This window comes from Oncorhynchus nerka, linkage group LG14, assembly GCF_034236695.1.
Source record: "Oncorhynchus nerka isolate Pitt River linkage group LG14, Oner_Uvic_2.0, whole genome shotgun sequence".
Taxonomy (NCBI): domain Eukaryota; kingdom Metazoa; phylum Chordata; class Actinopteri; order Salmoniformes; family Salmonidae; genus Oncorhynchus; species Oncorhynchus nerka.
This window is the reverse complement of record NC_088409.1, coordinates 55,874,786-55,892,601: the sequence shown is the minus strand read 5'-3', so window position 1 is coordinate 55,892,601 and position 17,816 is coordinate 55,874,786. Positions and strand designations below refer to the sequence as shown.

General features: G+C 50.3%; 1 protein-coding gene across 1 annotated transcript in view; it reads right to left on the bottom strand.

Annotated features, from left to right (window-relative positions):
* sipa1l3 (signal-induced proliferation-associated 1 like 3) overlaps positions 1-17,816 on the bottom strand; it is a 100,188-nt gene that overhangs the window by 18,196 nt on the left and 64,176 nt on the right. Inside the window, 11 exon segments of the mRNA XM_065000192.1 lie at positions 29-223; positions 225-281; positions 4,712-4,887; positions 5,021-5,119; positions 5,481-6,063; positions 6,175-6,332; positions 10,743-10,846; positions 11,314-11,488; positions 11,672-11,861; positions 14,994-15,123; positions 16,631-17,815. Coding sequence (XP_064856264.1) covers positions 29-223; positions 225-281; positions 4,712-4,887; positions 5,021-5,119; positions 5,481-6,063; positions 6,175-6,332; positions 10,743-10,846; positions 11,314-11,488; positions 11,672-11,861; positions 14,994-15,123; positions 16,631-17,815 — 3,052 coding nt within the window.

Below are 17,816 nucleotides of genomic sequence, written 5' to 3'. Positions count from 1 at the left end.
CACACACACACACACGTCAGTGTCGCACCTCTTGTTGGAGAGGTGCTGGGGCTCCCTGTATGGGACGGGCATGACCATGGCCTTGTGTGAGCGGGGTTGGGGTGGTGGGGGGCCCATAGGGGTCCAGCGCTGAGGGGTGGGGGCGCTGTGCAGGCCAGGAGGGCCGGCAGTGCTGTCCCAGCGCCAATCGGGGGGGCGAGGGGAGGGCCGGTACCCTGCTGCCAGGCTCAGGCTCTGGCTTCTGCTCCATTGTCTTCATCTCATACTCCTCTGTGCAGCCCCTACAGACAGAGAGGGGGAATGGAGAGTCAGTGGTACTGCAAGGCTACACCGTTCACACAGATTACACACAAACACCAGACAACAACTAGAAATGTCATAGCTGCTTACAACATGTCAGTGGCTACGCACACACACACCACACACACGCACGCGCAACCACGACCGCACGCCGTCTCCGTCAGCATATTCCCTTTAGCATCCTCCTCCAACAGCACACACACACACATACACACACAAGCACTAATGAGCTTCTTCAGGACTCCATCAGGACTCCATCCCCTACTGTAAGGCCCCGGGTCAAGTGTGTGCGTCTCTACGAGCGTACGTACAGATAGAAGCCATGACCTGACCTCTCAGTCAGCCAGTTGTCGCTGGACAGAAGCACGGTAAGATAAACCGCTAATCTCATGAAGATTCTCTCGGTCAGCCTTTTATTCCTGTGTATGTGGCCTAGATGGGTCACCGTGCATCGAGTTTATACACGCGCAAGGCGTGTGGAAACGGTCGTTGTAGGCTAGACCACTCCAGTTAAACACTTTTATTAGTGCGATAACGGGCTTTTCTTCAACTTCTCCTAAACAGTCACGATCTGGACATTATGAGTCACTGCACTACCAATAATACAATGAAGTGCACATTAATTTTTTGGGGGAATATTTAAAGGAACACCCTCAATTACGTAATATCAGTTTCAGTGGGGTGTTCGTCTCCTTTTCGACTCAAGAGAGAGCGATATAGATCCCTCTTTAACCCGGAACGGCGCGACAGGTTAAAGAGGCACCACACCGCCACAGACATCGTACATCGCTGCAACGGGGAGGGGGGTGAGGGGGAGGTCAGAGGAGGGACAGACGAGGGAAAATATAGAGGAGGAGAGGACGGCGGGGGAAGGGAAGAGAGGAGAAAAGAAAGAAAAAAAGAAGGCAGGTAAAGAGCAGGGAAGAAATGGACAGGATACATGAACAAATTAGAGGACATGGAAAAGGAGGGAAAGGGAGGAGAAGTGGAGAAAGGGACAGAAAATATGAATATAGCCTAGGTAGCGGACAAGAAGAGGAGAAGAGCTGAACAGGGGCAGATTGTCCTGTCCGTGTCTCTGTGTGTGATCTCTCCCCTATTATTTGACCTGGGTTAAGCTCAATCACACGGGCCTGGCCACACTAAGCCCAAGACTGCTTCAGAAAACAACACACACACATACCACTACTACTACTACCGCTGCAGGCTAAAGTAAACAGAGCACACACACAGAGGGGACATCGCAACATCACATGCACGGTCTGTATGAAAGATACCAGGAGACACTGTGTGGGTAGAATGATGGGCATATGGTGGTCTCTCGATCAGTCTCAAACACATACCAGTGAGTGTACTAACCAACCTTGTAAGGGGAAAAAAACTTGATCCCACACAAATATAACTGCCAATGTCAAGTCACGAAACAACCCTCACACACACACACACACGATAAGAACACGTACGGTGCACACACACCAGAGCACCAACCTTAGAGACAGAAAACACCGGTGCCCACTTCCAGAGACCGCTCCATCGCAATGGCCGGCCTGACAGCTGGAGCTCTCTCTCTCTCACACACACATTCCGCGAGCAAACACACACCCTCTCTCGCTACTGCATCTCTATATCGCTCTCCTGTCCACAGCGCACACCGGGAGGGGAGAGAAAGAGGAAGAAGTGAAGGCAGTTCTCTTTTCTCTCTCCCACCCACTTGGTTTCTCCCACCTGAGAGGTGTTCAGACACGTCTTCCCATCCAAGCTCCTCTACGCCGCTGCCCTACTGTACACACACTGCCTCTCTCTCCCTCCTCATTCAAACAGAGCACGCGGTTTTCATTCATCGCCTCTATTTATTTATTTATTTCCCCGCAGATTCCAGGCCTTAATCTCATGCAATCTGTTTTCCTGGCACACTATAGAAAACGAGCATGATAGAGAGAGGGGGGGAGTGGTAGAGAGAGATGGGGGTGAGGTGAAAAAGAGAGGGTGGAACAGAAAGAGTGAAATACAAGACTAATTATGTAGTGTGTGTAGAGGAGTGAGCGTGTGTGTGTGTGTGTGTGTGTGTGTGTGTGTGTGTGTGTGCGTGTATCAAATGGGTTTAAGTCATGCAATTAAACTGCCTTAAGCATTAAAGAAGTCCAACCACTGTGCCATCACACAGCCCCGGCAGCACAATTACTGTATTTAGCAAACCCCAACTCAATCAAGAACAGACATCCTGCTCCATGTGACCCTGACTACGGAGCAGCACACTCGGGGGGGGGGGTCCAAAATGGCACCCTATTCTCTATATAGTGCACCACTTTTAACCAGAGCCCTATGGGCCCTATTTGAACGTATTTGCACTGAATAGGGGAAAGGGTGCCATTCGGGACACACCCAAGCTGGGCTATATATCGAGTAGAGACTAGTCCCACTGTGTGTAGTCAGTGCGTATTCATCTCAGTAACATTCAACCCCACACTATTTAATAGAGCCTCATTATCCCACTGTACTCAAGGCTCATACTCAGATGAAAGGTAGAGAGGAACGGAGCCAACAAAAAAAAGAGATGGGGGAAGGGGAGATAGCAAGAGAGATAAAGAGTGAGAGGCACGTGAAAAACACAGGCATTACAGGCAGACAGCGAGAAGGGGAATAAGAAAGCTTGAAAGGAAATTGTATACGGCTGTCAGGCCGGCCATATCTCTCTCAGAATGACCTTCTTGATCCAAATCAGTCAGGTTTCAAGACTAGTCATTCAACTGAGACTGCTCTTCTCTGTATCACGGAGGCGCTCCGCACTGCTAAAGCTAACTCTCTCCTCTGCTCTCATCCTTCTAGACCTATCGGCTGCCTTCGATACTGTGAACCATCAGATCCTCCTCTCCACCCTCTCCGAGTTGGGCATCTCCGGCGCGGCCCATGCTTGGATTGCGTCCTACCTGACAGGTCGCTCCTACCAGGTGGCGTGGCGAGAATCTGTCTCCTCACCACGCGCTCTCACCACTGGTGTCCCCCAGGGCTCTGTTCTAGGCCCTCTCCTATTCTCGCTATACACCAAGTCACTTGGCTCTGTCATAACCTCACATGGTCTCTCCTATCATTGCTATGCAGACGACACACAATTAATCTTCTCCTTTCCCCCCTCTGATGACCAGGTGGCGAATCGCATCTCTGCATGTCTGGCAGACATATCAGTGTGGATGACGGATCACCACCTCAAGCTGAACCTCGGCAAGACGGAGCTGCTCTTCCTCCCGGGGAAGGACTGCCCGTTCCATGATCTCGCCATCACGGTTGACAACTCCATCGTGTCCTCCTCCCAGAGCGCTAAGAACCTTGGCGTGATCCTGGACAACACCCTGTCGTTCTCAACTAACATCAAGGCGGTGGCCCGTTCCTGTAGGTTCATGCTCTACAACATCCGCAGAGTACGACCCTGCCTCACACAGGAAGCGGCGCAGGTCCTAATCCAGGCACTTGTCATCTCCCGTCTGGATTACTGCAACTCGCTGTTGGCTGGGCTCCCTGCCTGTGCCATTAAACCCCTACAACTCATCCAGAACGCCGCAGCCCGTCTGGTGTTCAACCTTCCCAAGTTCTCTCACGTCACCCCGCTCCTCCGCTCTCTCCACTGGCTTCCAGTTGAAGCTCGCATCCGCTACAAGACCATGGTGCTTGCCTACGGAGCTGTGAGGGAACGGCACCTCAGTACCTCCAGGCTCTGATCAGGCCCTACACCCAAACAAGGGCACTGCGTTCATCCACCTCTGGCCTGCTCGCCTCCCTACCACTGAGGAAGTACAGTTCCCGCTCAGCCCAGTCAAAACTGTTCGCTGCTCTGGCCCCCCAATGGTGGAACAAACTCCCTCACGACGCCAGGACAGCGGAGTCAATCACCACCTTCCGGAGACACCTGAAACCCCACCTCTTTAAGGAATACCTAGGATAGGGTAAAGTAATCCTTCTCACCCCCCTTAAAAGACTTAGATGCACTATTGTAAAGTGGCTGTTCCACTGGATGTCATAAGGTGAAAGCACCAATTTGTAAATCGCTCTGGATAAGAGCGTCTGCTAAATGACTTAAATGTAAATGTAAATGTACTCATTCCATTGATTGTTACTTCGTTCTATCCATCTCTTTCTTTCCCTCTCCTCTTTCACCACGTCCAGGAATTCACACATGTTCAGACCATGTGCCTCTCGCCTCTCTTTCACACACTCCCACTCAAAACTCTCCACAGAACAGAGACGTCTGGCCAGCATATCTCAGCTCTGTTGGTGTTGCTGTGTGTTGTGACTCTTCTCTCTCTGTAACACATCCTTCGGAGGCAGGATGATGCTTTGACACAAACACATTCATATTCACACACAGATACTCAAAACGCGCACACACACTCAAACACATGGGCACAAACACACTGACCTGCGGGGCCCTCCCTCCTCGTAGGGCGGTATGATCACCACTTTAACGGTGACCGACGTCCTCAGTAGGTCGATCATCTGCTCGTGTGTCAGGGTTACCGCGGCAACCTTGCAGATCTCCACCAACCGGCTGCCCTGCCTCAGCCCCGCCTGCCAGGCAAAGCCGTACTCCTCCACCTGAAGCAGAAAAAAAAAAAAAAATGAAAATAAATAAATATATAAATATATATGTAATATAAATTCACAATGAATTTTTATGGATTTGACATGACTTCACAGAAATATATTTTTTGAAGGAATGGAAAAGTACCTCGGCCACGGTGCCATCCAGCCTGACGTGGAACCCCAGCTGTCCCAGGCCGTTCCTCCTCAGAGTCATATCCACCGTCTCACAGCCCACCGTCAGCGCCTGGGGAGAGAGGGAGGGAGGAGAGCCTAGGAGCTTTAAGCAAATAAAAAGGCTTCACAAAGACTGGTGGTTTTAAATGCATCATTAAATACATAATCACACAAAACAGCCAAACATGGATTTTTGTTTCAGAACCAGTTTTGAACCGCCCCTTGGCAAGAATCACAGTCACCTTAGCCTGGGTGTCTGTTTGTCTGCTTTAGCAAACTCTTAATTGTCTTACGCAACAATGTAGGGAAGTGGTACCCAGGCTATTTCTTCTAGAAAAAAAATCCAGTTGAACTCTTCCCTAGCCCAGTGCCTCTTACACCACCATACATGTGGTAAACCTTCCCCTGCTCTATGACCTCTGCCCGCTCACCTTTAACCTCTGCACCACCTCCCTGATGTCCTGAGCAAAGCCCTCGGGGACTCGAACGGCGATGTGGTCTCCTCTCCCGTAGAAGATCTTCAGCGCCAGCCTCTCCGGTGTCCAGCCGATCACGTCGACGCAGAAGCAGTTGAACACCACTTCCTTGGTGTTGCAGTCTGCCAGGAGGATGTACTCTGCCGACACGCCCAGAGCGCAGGAGATCTCCGTCCCGCCGCCACTGAAGTCCTGGGCCAGCACCCTCCACGCCACCGCCCCGGCCGCTCCCAACTCGGCCCCCTCCCTCGCCCGCGCCCGCTCTCTCTTCTTCGACGCCAGCGAGATGAGGTTGTTGAGTTTGCCCGCAGAGTCGAGCGGCGTACTGCTCACACAGTTCTCGGCTAAGTCTCTGAGGTACTCCTGTCGCGTGCGCGTGGCCATGGTGTGGAACTTCTCGGACTTGTGCGCGGCGCTCTCTGCATTGATCACCTTGGCCAAGAGGAAGTTGCGGAAGGCTTCAGGGTCACGGAATGTCACCCCGCTGGGGATGGGCGGGCCGAAGGGAGGCACATCCTTCATGCGCGTCACAGCCACACTGAGGAGAGAGGAGTAAAAAAATTTTTTTTTTTTTAAAACATCAACAAACCCACCAATAACAGCAGCATAATGAATGCCATGGTGAGAGTTGGTGTGTCCCCCCCCCTACCTGTAGCAAGTGCCGTCGGAGCAGGGGTTGTGCACGCGGACGATGACGAACACGTGCTGGAAGTGGGAGCGGATATTCTGAGGGGTGAAGGGCAGCGCTCCCGGCTCCTGGAAGATTATTGTGACGATGTCGTTCCCTATGTGCCTCTTCCTCAGGAGCTGAGGGAGAAAAAGGAGGGGGGGGGTGAGAAGGAGCAAAAAGGAACGTGTGAAAGAGGGAGACAGAAAGGAGTGCGAGCGAGGGTGGAAGGTAAGCACACAGAGTTGGCAGAGGGAGAGACAGACCGAAGCAGAAGGAGGGAGGAGAGTGAGCGGGGGAGACAGAACAAGTACAAATGAACACGAGTGAGCCAGAATTTGCACTATGAGCTCACTTGACTCACTATCGCACCATTATATTGTTAGGGAATATAAGGTAGCTTCAGTTTGACAGGGGTTTCATCCTCCAGGGTAAGGAGCTTTTTTCAGGAGTTTTTTATTTTTAATTAACCATGTGACCTGATTAGGAAAAACAGGTCCCATCAAAACCCTAAAATTAATCACTGTCAATACCTTATAGGGTCCAGAGTTTTCCTAGTTAGGTTAACATATAAGGAAAAACTCCAGGCCCCAGAAGGAAAGTCAGTGTGCAGTTGTCAGGTATCGTCAGGTATGTGGATGATCAGGGCTTTATTCAGGAACATTTCTTGGGCTACTTTGATGTGTTAAGTGGACGAGATACAGTCTGTTTGACTTGATGAATTTTGAGATGTCTGAGTTTAAGTTCATAGAGAAACTCGTTGTCCAAACCTACGATGGTGCAGCTGTAATGGAATGTTTCTGCTATTTGTATTTACAGCCAAGTCCCCTCTTGTTCCCTGAGTAAGAGGTGATGACTACTCCACTCCACTACCATTGTCAACTTTCTCCTGACATGAACTGAAGCCACGTCTCATGTGTCCGCTCATCCACTGTTACATTTAATGTTTCCTCTCCAAGTACTCTGAGTCCCCCTATCAATTTTCTCCCATTACTGTATGTAGAGTCAATCACAAAGACAATCACAATACACATCATTGATTTTACTCCTTGCTTGGACTAACTCATTCTTAGATCGTTTGTCTAATTGTGTAGTGTGATTGTTTTTAGTCTTCCCAGTCAAATCCTGTCCAGCACTGGTCAAGCCTCTGAACACCTCAACTCATGCCTCATACCCTCATTCAATCCCTGCTGTGATCCCTTTCCAACACAGTGTAAGTAGCCCTCTCATTCCCCATAACATTGTACAACAAATGTATTTATTAAATGCTTTAGGTTCAAATAATTAGTCTTTGACGATTTTTGAAAAACACTGTCGTCTCCATGCGTTCCGCGCCTATACCGTGGGTCTCCCATCCTCCTCCATTTTTCAGGTCACCAGCCTCCACTGGTGTGAATGTCAGTCACACAGTGACAGAATCCATCCTGTGTCTATTTGCGGTGTAGCAGTGTGAAAGTGTCAATTATATAAGACAGCATAAAGCTCACACACACACACACACACACACACACACAAAGAAGCTCTGTATGCCTGAGACACACGTTCTGGGGCTGGACAACTGTCAGGGGCCCCTGGGGTCCGGATGTACTGGAGATCCTCCTCTCCTCTCTAGGCCCTTGCCCTTAGTCACATTCACCTCTTCTCTTGCTCTCTTTTTGACTCTCCTCCTCTCTCTGGCACATAACATGACTCTTTATTGACTACCTGACTCTCTAACATGTCTCTTCCCTCTCCTCTCTGAGTGAGGGTTTATTGGTGATCAACACTGACACCTAGAGGTTGCACGGCAGAAGTAAAACATGTTGCTGCTGTTGCCTTTGCGCCCCTGGATGGAGTAAGTGTGCTGAATATTAATCTATTCTCCGGCATTGTACCATTTACACACCCACACGCCTATAAAAGTAGTTCAGTCAGGCACACATATAGCGTAACCACCGAGTTTCTGTACCCAGAGGCGCAACGGCGCGATACTTCTGGGAATGCGTCTGGAAGCCGACTTAACAGACCAGGGTTTGGCAGACAATGGGAGGAAGTCGTCCTTAGTTGTTCATTTTCTCGAATTCTAAAGGCAAAACCTAGATTTGAGCAAATATCTTAAGTAGCTGGACCTGTCATTACTACAACCTTGTGAAACTGACAGGTATGATTTTCTTTTAATATCGAAGGAGTGACTTTAATTTGACAGCCTGCACATGCGTAATTCGGCAAGGCATTTAGTCAGCAACCAGTCCGTGTTGCCCAGCCCCAAAACATCACTGCTCTAGAGGAGATCTGCATGGAGGAATGGGCCAAAATACCAGCAACAGTGTGTGAAAACCTTGTGAAGACTTACAGAAAACGTTTGACTTCTGTCATTGCCAACAAAGGGTATAAGATAAACTTTTGGTATTGACCAAATACTTATTTTCCACCATAATTTGCAAATACATTCATTAAAAATCCTACAATGTGATTTTCTGGATTTTTTTCTCTCACATTTTGTCTGTCATAGTTGAAGTGTACCTATGATGAAAATTACAGGCCTCTCTCATATTTTTGAGTGGGAGAACTTGCACAATTGGTGGCTGACTAAATACTTTTTTGCCCCACTGTAGCTGAAACTGAGTTTTCATAACCTTCCAATTCACATACAGTGCATTCCAAAGTATTCAGACACCTTGACTGACAAAAATGTTGCTGTTAGCAATAGTTAGCATGTTTTAGCAACTATTAGAATGTATCCACTACACAGTGGGGCAAAAAAGTATATATATTAAGTGCTCAGTGACTTTCAACGTGGCACCGTCATAGGATGCCACCTTTCCAACAAGTTAGGTTTGTCAAATTTCTGCCCTGCTAGAGCTTCCGCGGTCAACTGTAAGTGCTGTTATTGTGAGGTGGAAACATCTAATAGGAACAACGGCTCAGCCGCAAAGTGGTAGGCCACACAAGCTCACAGAACTGGACCGCTGAGTGCTGAAGCGTGTAAAAATCACCTGTCATCGGTTGCAAAACTCAATTTAGAGTTCAAAACTGCCCCTGGAAGCAACATCAGCACAAAACCTGTTCGTCTGGAGCTTCATGAAATGGGTTTCCATGGCCGAGCAGCTGCACACGAGACTTAGATTATTATGAGCAATGCCAAGCGTCGGCTGGAGTTGTGTAAAGCTCGCCGCCATTGGACTCTGGAGCAGTGGAAACGTGTCCTCTGGAGTGATGCCAGAACACGACCTGCCCGAATGCATAGTGCCAACTGTAAAGTTTGGTGGATGAAGAATAATGGAATGGGGCTGCTTTTCATGGTTCGGGCTAGGCCCCTTAGTTCCAGTGAAGGGAAATCTTAATGCTACAGCATACAATGACATTCTAGACAATTCTGTGCTTCCAACTTTGTGGCAACAGTTTGGGGAAGCACCTTTCCTTGTTTCAGCAATGCCCCAATGCACAAATTGAGGTCCATACAGAAATGATTTGTCTAGGTCAGTGTGGAAGAACTTGACTGGCCTGCACAGAGCCCTGACCTCAACCCCATCGAACACTTTTGGGATGAATTGGAACGCCGACTGCGAGCCAGACCTGAATCGCCCAACATCAGTGCCCGACCTCACTAATGCTCTTGTGGCTGAATGGAAGCTCGTCCCAGCAGCAACGTTCCAACATCTAGTGGAATGCCTTCCCAGAACAGTGGAGGCTGGTATAACAGCAAAGGGGGAGGACCAACTCCATATTAATACCATGCAGGTGTCCACATACTTTTGGCCATGTGGTGTATGTGCTAGCAACAGTTACTGTACAGTTGGCATGTATTTAATGAACATAGATACCGTTAGCAGCACATTACAAATATAAGTACACTCGTGGGGTTTATATGACCTTGTACATTCACCCACATTAAGTTCTCATGCAAACACTTGGGCATACACGCGCACACAAGAAATGCCGAGCTTAACAACCGATGCACAGTTTCACTCGCACACACCGTTACCACAACGCCCTGAGGGATATGTCGGAAGGCAGCTCTATTTAGAGCAGAAAGGGAAACCTAGAGCCCGAGCCCCACCCAGCTTCGATCCAGTTATAAGAGAGAGAGAGAAAGAGAGAGGACTGAAAAGGCCATTCAAAAAGGGAACAAAGACTCCAGGAAAAACACCACAGACACAGAATTGAAGAGGAACGCCAGTCTAAAAGAGAGGGAGAGAAGTTCTATTTCACGAGCAGCCGCAATTGTCCATGTCCGAGCCAAACAAACTATAGAACAGAGCTGTAACAAAACCACATTACACAAACACAAGACAGTTTATAACCCTTCCTGTCTCTGTCCGCCATGTGTCTTCTGAATCTGAGCTATGACACTCAACGGTGACACTTGGACGGACGTCCAAAGGATTAGTGAGACTTTGACAATGGCCACGCCACCCTGAGTACCCTTTGGGTCATCTGGAAGAGTGCCTGACCCCTGTAACTACACCTGTGGGATTGACCAGACAACAATACTAGATAGAAGGGGAGTTAAAGGTGTTTGGGGTGGGCTGTGGTAGACCATGGTGTGTGTGTGTGTGTGTTGGTCTCACCTGCTGTGGGTTGTTGGGCATGTAGGGCAGCATGGTGGACACGTGGAACATGACCTCATAGCCCTGGTAGGTGGTGTACAGGGAGTGGGTTCCCGTCGAGTCAGCTGGGGGAAACCGAGAGAGAGAGAGAGCAACACACACAAACATACGCACAAGCAAACACACGGTCAACTTTCCGTTATCCTGTCCCAGTTCAGCACCAGGGCATGAACTCAACAAATAAAGGAACACCACATCAACAAAAAAAACACAGTCTGTCGAGACTCTTTCTAAAAGGTTGACTTCACAGGCTGTGACGCAGCAACAGTGTTTTTATATCCATGAGCCATTTGACAGGAATCACTCATTTTACTCAGTGTTCACACCTGGGCCTTAAGTTCCATCATTACATGATTGCAAAAACTACATTTAACCATTAGGAAGGCATGCAGAAAAAAAGTGATGACATTGGGCACGCACATTCGCCTGCACACACACCCTACTACGCACCCCCCCACACACACAAACAAGACACAAACACCAACGAACACAAACACAAACACCCTACCCTCCCACACACACAGACACGTACTCTTAGTGTCCAGCTGGGCGGCGTAGTTGGTGAAGCCTCGGAGGAACACCTGCTCCCCTAGCAGGTCCATGAAGGCAGAGAAGGCGGGCGTGGCCTCTTCGTTGTTATACATCTCCTCTTCGGTGCTCTGCCCTGCCCGACACAGCAGCACTCCCACCTTGTGCTTCTGACTCAGCTACACCGGAGAAGAAACAAATATTAGGCCGCATTCACACGCGGCTGCCGCTCCCCTGGCTCAAACAGAGACACACCTATCTGGCGTTTATGACTGTAGCTATAGGAGGTGATATCAGAGGTGATAAAAAGACACAGAGATGTCACTTAACTCGTGCCTTGAGACCATGGCCCGCCGACTCACCCCCTGTTCGTCCAGTTTGAGGAGCTGCTCGGTGACCTTGGGCGTGCTGAGAGCCAGGCGCAGGCAGGACACACTGAGCTCCGGGACCACCTGCTCCAGCACTTCCTTCAGGGGGAGACCCCGCACCGTGCCGTGCCTCCCCGTGGAGGCCACCGCATCCTCCAGGATGGACCCCCGCAACGTCACCAGCACACACACACACACACACACACACACACACACACACACACACACACACGAGGACATGGGAGTGATAGAGATGTGAAACACACGCAAAAAGGTAAGATGAGACATACTTTATTGTCCATTCACTTGCAGAGAACTTGCTCACATCTATGTCTCTGGAAGCTGTTTTGAGACATTGAGAAAAAGGACAAATGTCTTCAGTAGATGAATATCTGCAATCTTTAAAAGCTTCTTACTGCCATGCACCTGAGTGAACCCTACAGGGGAGACCGGTACTCAGGGTGTTTCCAGACAGCGGGGCCATAATAATCTCAGGTGCTGAGAGCTGTATTTTATTCAATGTATTCAGAGAGACCACGGCACCGTGCTTCATTAAAACTGCAACACACTGCCGAGGAGCTGGAGGGGACGAGAGAGTGCTTCACCTTAAAAGAAACCCCTAAATAGTGCAGGTTAAATTCCACCTATTCAGATGACCTTCTGGCACAACACAGAGCTACTCGAGTCGTTTATCAGATGCTGAGCCAATAGTTGCCAATAACCTGTCGTCGAACTATTCATATCGTGTTTCCCCCGGTGACCTTTAACCTCTGACAATTGTCTCCAACCCAATCTCTCCCCCTGGGAGGCAGGATTGGGAACCCTTACGTTGGTGTCCAGTAGTTGCTGACTGCACCAACCTGGGGCATCTGTAGGGTGTGTGTAACAATGTGTTTGAGTGCACGTGGACGAGCGCAATTGAGTGTGCATCGTGTGGTTATAGCATGCTGTGTCAGCGTCGTTCAAACTTCAATGAGTGAGGGAAGGGGGGGGGGGGGGTGAGCTGTCTGTCTGTCTGTCTGTCTGTCTGTGTGTGTGTCTGTGTGTGGGAACCAAGGACAGGCCTGAGTGGAGCGTCTGTGTGAGCTAATCTCTGTAGACACAGGCGGCGGAGCGGCCCATTGTTCCATAGGGACTAAGTCGAGGAGGCCAGGCAGCCATGTAATCCAGCTAAAAACAACAGGGAGGGCAGCAGCTAGCCAGAGGGGCACAGTCACTCACTGGACACTATTGGAAAGTACTATTAAGATGGCTATTTGCGCAGTGGTCAGTCAATCAGTCTCTGAGTATTCAGACCCCTTGACTTTTTCCACATTTTGTTACGTTACAGCCTTATTCTAAAATGGAGCGAATTATCCCCCCCCCATCAATCTACACACAATACCTCATAATGACAAAGCAAAAAACGGAAGCGTGGGGGGACATATCACATTTACGTAAATATTCAGACCCTTTACTCAAGTACTTTGTTGAAGCACCTTTGGCAGCACCTTTCAAGTTCGGTACAAGTTTGGGCTCTGGCTGGGCCACTCAAGGACATTCAGAGACTTGTCCCGAAGCCACTCCTGCATTGTCTTGGCTGTGTGCTTACGGTCGTTGTCCTGTTGGAAGGTGAACCTTCGCCCCAGTCGGAGGTCCTGAGTGCTCTGGAGCAGGTTTTCATCAAGGATCTCTGTACTTTGCTTCGTTCATCTTTCCCTCGATCCGGACTAGTCTCCTAGTCTCTGCCACTGAAAAATCCCCACAGCATGATGCTGCCACCACCATGCTTCACCGTAGGGATGGTGCCAGGTCTCCTTCAGTCATGACGCTTGGCATTCAGGCCAAAGAGATCAATCTTAGTTTCATCAGACCAGAGAATCTTGTTTCTCATGGTCTGGGAGTCCTTTAGGTGCCTTTTGGCAAGTGGGCTGTCATGTGGCTTTTACTGAGGAGTGGCTTCCGTCTGGCCACTCTACCTTCAAAGGCCTGATTGGTGGAGTGCCGCAGAGATGGTTGTCCTTCTGGAAACAGGATGCAACCGGAGCTCAATTTCGAGTCTCATAGCAAAGAGTCTGAATACTTAAGTAAATAAGGTACGTTTTCGCTTTGTCATTATGGGCTATTGTGTGTAGATTGAGTATAAGGCTGTAACGTACATTTTTTGTGGAAAAAGTCAAGGGGTCTGAATGCATTGCACAAGAAACATCCCGAGAGAACTTGAGTGTGCAGGAAAGGTAGTGCCAGGTACATGTACACTCTTAGAGTGCCCTAAAAATAGTGGCCTGGATTGTTTATGGGCTTTTCCACATGAATATTTCAGTGCCTCCGGTGGTGCCCTGGTTTGTTAATGGGAGATCCCCGCACACTGGGGCACCCGTTTTTCAAAACCCTGTCCAAGGAGAAAGTGTCCACACTTGGTGTTTATAATCTACTAAAGAGGACTTTGGTAATGCTAGATGGCCAATCATAGAGAATGCCCTGTCCCAGGCCTGGAGGGGTGGTGATCCAATCTGAGTACATCTTTGCTTGCCTGGCTACCCAGACTCATTGCTCCGGCCAAACACTACGCCACATGTACGGACGTTAGTTTCTTCTCCGCAATGAGTCTGGATCTGAGGACCTCCCCAACCCTTTACCGAATGCGAACACATTCGGGCCGTCTGATTGGTCCAGAAACCAATGGGTTGGGCCAGAGTTAGAACACACGTGGGTAAAGTGGCGGTTTGAAAATGTGTCATTGGCTTTGATACTCTGATCAGGTAGAGACGATCTAAATCGCTGATGACTTTGTTTTGTCCAACGCACCTCTTCACCACAACTGACTTCAACGATGGCCGTCTCAGACTAAAGCATGAAGCGATCCACAGCGCAACAGAAAGAAGGAGTTGTCCGGCTACATCTTTGCTTCGAATGAAGAGGTTTGACCGATCACTAGCTGGGGTATGAGTGGAGAGAGGCCTACCAGTGGACCGGGGCCGGGCCCGGGGCAGCGTTTGGGCTTAGCTGTTCTGAGCAGGGCCTGGTCAGGTGGAAATTTCCACTGGCAGAGAATGGAGGGATTGGAGAGAGGAGGGGAGGCAAGAGTGCGAGGGGAAGGTGTGAAGGGAGAGGGTAGTGTGGGGTGGAGCCAGGATGAGCCGTGGTGACTCGCTGAGGTCCAGTCCAGGCATAAATAACAGCGTCCAAAAAACGCACACTCCCACACTGTGTCTCAAGCACACTCTGCCTACTCAAACGACACACACATTTGGCAGCGTCAGTATTCAGCCTACTCGGTGTTCCATCTAGCTGTGTGTAGGCAGACAGTGGGAGGCGGGGGTTGGGTGTTAGTACCTCACTGGTTCTGGCGATGACGCGGTACTGGTACTGGTCCTTCAGGTCTTTAGTGTCGTCCAGTTTCTCCCTGCGGATACTCACAGCCACCGGACCCAGCTTGTCGTCCGTGCCAAAGTAGTTTGAGTGCTCTGCAGTGACACACAGGGAGAGAGTGTGTTCACAACATGTCTGGACATGCCTTTGGTACTGTTGAACACCGTGTATTGATCATTGCAATAACAGCCTTTGGACATGGAAAAATGGAGGAGGGAAAGTAGGGGGGGTTGAGTGAAAGGAGATGGAGAGAGAGAGAGAGAACAGGCTCAGAGCGGAGGAGGGAAAGAGAAGAGACTGAAGGGTAGAGTGTCAGAACAGTGCTTGCCGTGCTTGTATGTGGTTTCAATCCATTTTCAATTACACATTGAATTAAAATCAGGTCATCAAGGAACCTGAGGACATTGATTAGAGCTACAAATGACAAACAAAGACTGTACAGCTGAGCCTGTGGTGTGGTGGCATGGCTTGCTCGGAACAGATTCCACTTTTTCCAGATGGCACATGCTTTAGTAACCTTCAGATAGGTAGAGTAGATAATACAATAATAATAATATACAAATGACTAAATTCAATTATATTTGCTCTTCAATCCACAACAACACAAACCGCTTGCTTTGACGTACTAGCCTTATTGCTCTGCGCGATATAGGCCTCGTAGCCAGACATGTTGGTTTCATAAACAGATCGCTCCACATGATATTTTATTACAACTGTGTGACGAATGAGTAGCCTGTCTGCTTATCTACAGTTTGATGAATTTGATGAATATAAGTGGAAATCTCCGATAAGACACATTCCTAAAGTAAAAAGGCTATAAACATATCCGTATGATTCATTAACGGCGTACTCCTCAAACGGAGAGCGAATTCTCCCATTTGTGAGAGGAGGAGGAGGAAACCCATGGAAGGATCTAGTTGTCAACTAGTTTGCATAATTGAAGAGGCTCAGCCATGTTTAGCATTCTCGCTTTGTCCTGCAGTACAAACGTCAGCTTTTTGACATGCATGCAGGGTAGTACAGTTACAACACCGGAGTGGTCTCATGTTCCACACAGCGTTCTGTCTCTAATTAGGCTCTTAGCAGACGATTATGTCCTCGGGGGGGCAGCCATCTATTTTTCCAGGGTCTTAGAGAGGCAATGCTTGGAGCACTCGCGCGCGCACTCTCTCTCTCTCTCACACACACACACACACACACACACACACACACACACACACACACACACACACACACACACACACACACACACACACACACACACACACACCTCTATGATCAGGGGCATTTTAATAGGAAGAGACAACCAGTGTCAGGATTCATGTGCTGAGGCAGAGAGGTCACCGTGTGTGTGAGGGAGTAAACTAATTCTTCCCAGAGCTGTGAACTCAGTTTGCCAACAGACAAGAGGTACATGTTATCCTCTGGGACCGCTGCCAGGTTGGCTGTACAGGGACAGCTGGATGGAGGAGGAGAGAGTACCGCCAGTGGAAACACTAGTGACATGGCTAGACTTTTATTGACAGCAGAAAATGATAGGGAGAGTGAATACTAATAGTCGTACAAGTTAGGCAGGATAGGGCGGCTGGATCGAGTTGTTACCTTTCCCGTGGAAGTAGTCTCGGTAGTAGCGTGCCCCCAGGTCCACGTGCTCGATGCTATAGAGTTTCAGCCTGTCCATTCGGGTGACTTGCTGCTCGATGGGTACCTCCACCACCGACACACTGGCGTTGCTACGCCGAAGGCTGCCCCTCGCCAGGTCACCCGCGCCCCCCTCCCCTCCCCGCTCGGCCGAGGAGCTCAGGAAGCTGACGTTGCGCTCCCCGTGTCCCCCCGTCTCGTTGCGGAAGTGGGGGCAGCTGAGGAGGAGCAGACTGGAGGTGGGGCCACCGGGGGGGCCGTCCAGAGGGTCCACGCCCAGGGAGGGGGTGGGCGCGCTGGGGTCGAGACCTAGCGTCAGGTCCTCAACGCTGGAGTAGGTAGCGTCCAACCCACTCAGAGCTGAGGACCGTGACACAGCCAGGGAGACGGAGGCCGCCGATGCCCCGGTGGCAGTGTTCCTCCGCTGGGATACATACGCGCGCTGAGCAGCAGCCTCATGGAGGTCAAACAGGATGCTCTGGGCGTCGTAGTGGACAAGGCTCTTGGGGCACACCCAGGGTTTGTAGGGTGTATCTGTAGAGTTACGGCCTCCCCCGTCCTCCCCCACCTCCCCTCTGTCCAGCTCCCCTCTGCTGGAGCTGCGGAGCTTCCGGAACAGAGAGGATGTCCCCAGAGACGAGTCTGTCCCCCCACTCTTCTTCCTCACCCTGTTCTCCGACCGTCCCATCCCTCCATCCTCCCCCCGGGGTGTGGGGATGGGGGAGTGGCCCGTGGGGAGGGGTGCCGAGGGAGGGGAGTTGGTGTACAGTAGCTCCCCCAGGTGTACGGGGGCAGTGCTGCGCTGGTCGGGCCTCTCCTGGTGGAATTGGCTGAGCATGTCAAAGAAGCTCTGCTCGGGGATGCCCTGCACGTCGATGGAGGAGGTGCTGCCGTACTCCCGGAACAGATTAGCACCTCCACGACCTTCCACCTCGTTCTCATCCTGCTCGCTCAGAGTCACCTCGCTGTTGGAGCGCTGCCGTAACGGGGGGAAGGCACGCAGGCCTACGGGAGACCCTCTTCCACCCCCGTACCCACCACGGAACTCCACGTCCTTTGTGCGTCGCCTCGGTAAACGAGCCACTCCTCCCCGCACCAGCCCGACCTCGGAGATGGAGAAAGATGCGGAGGAGGTCGTCGTGGAGGG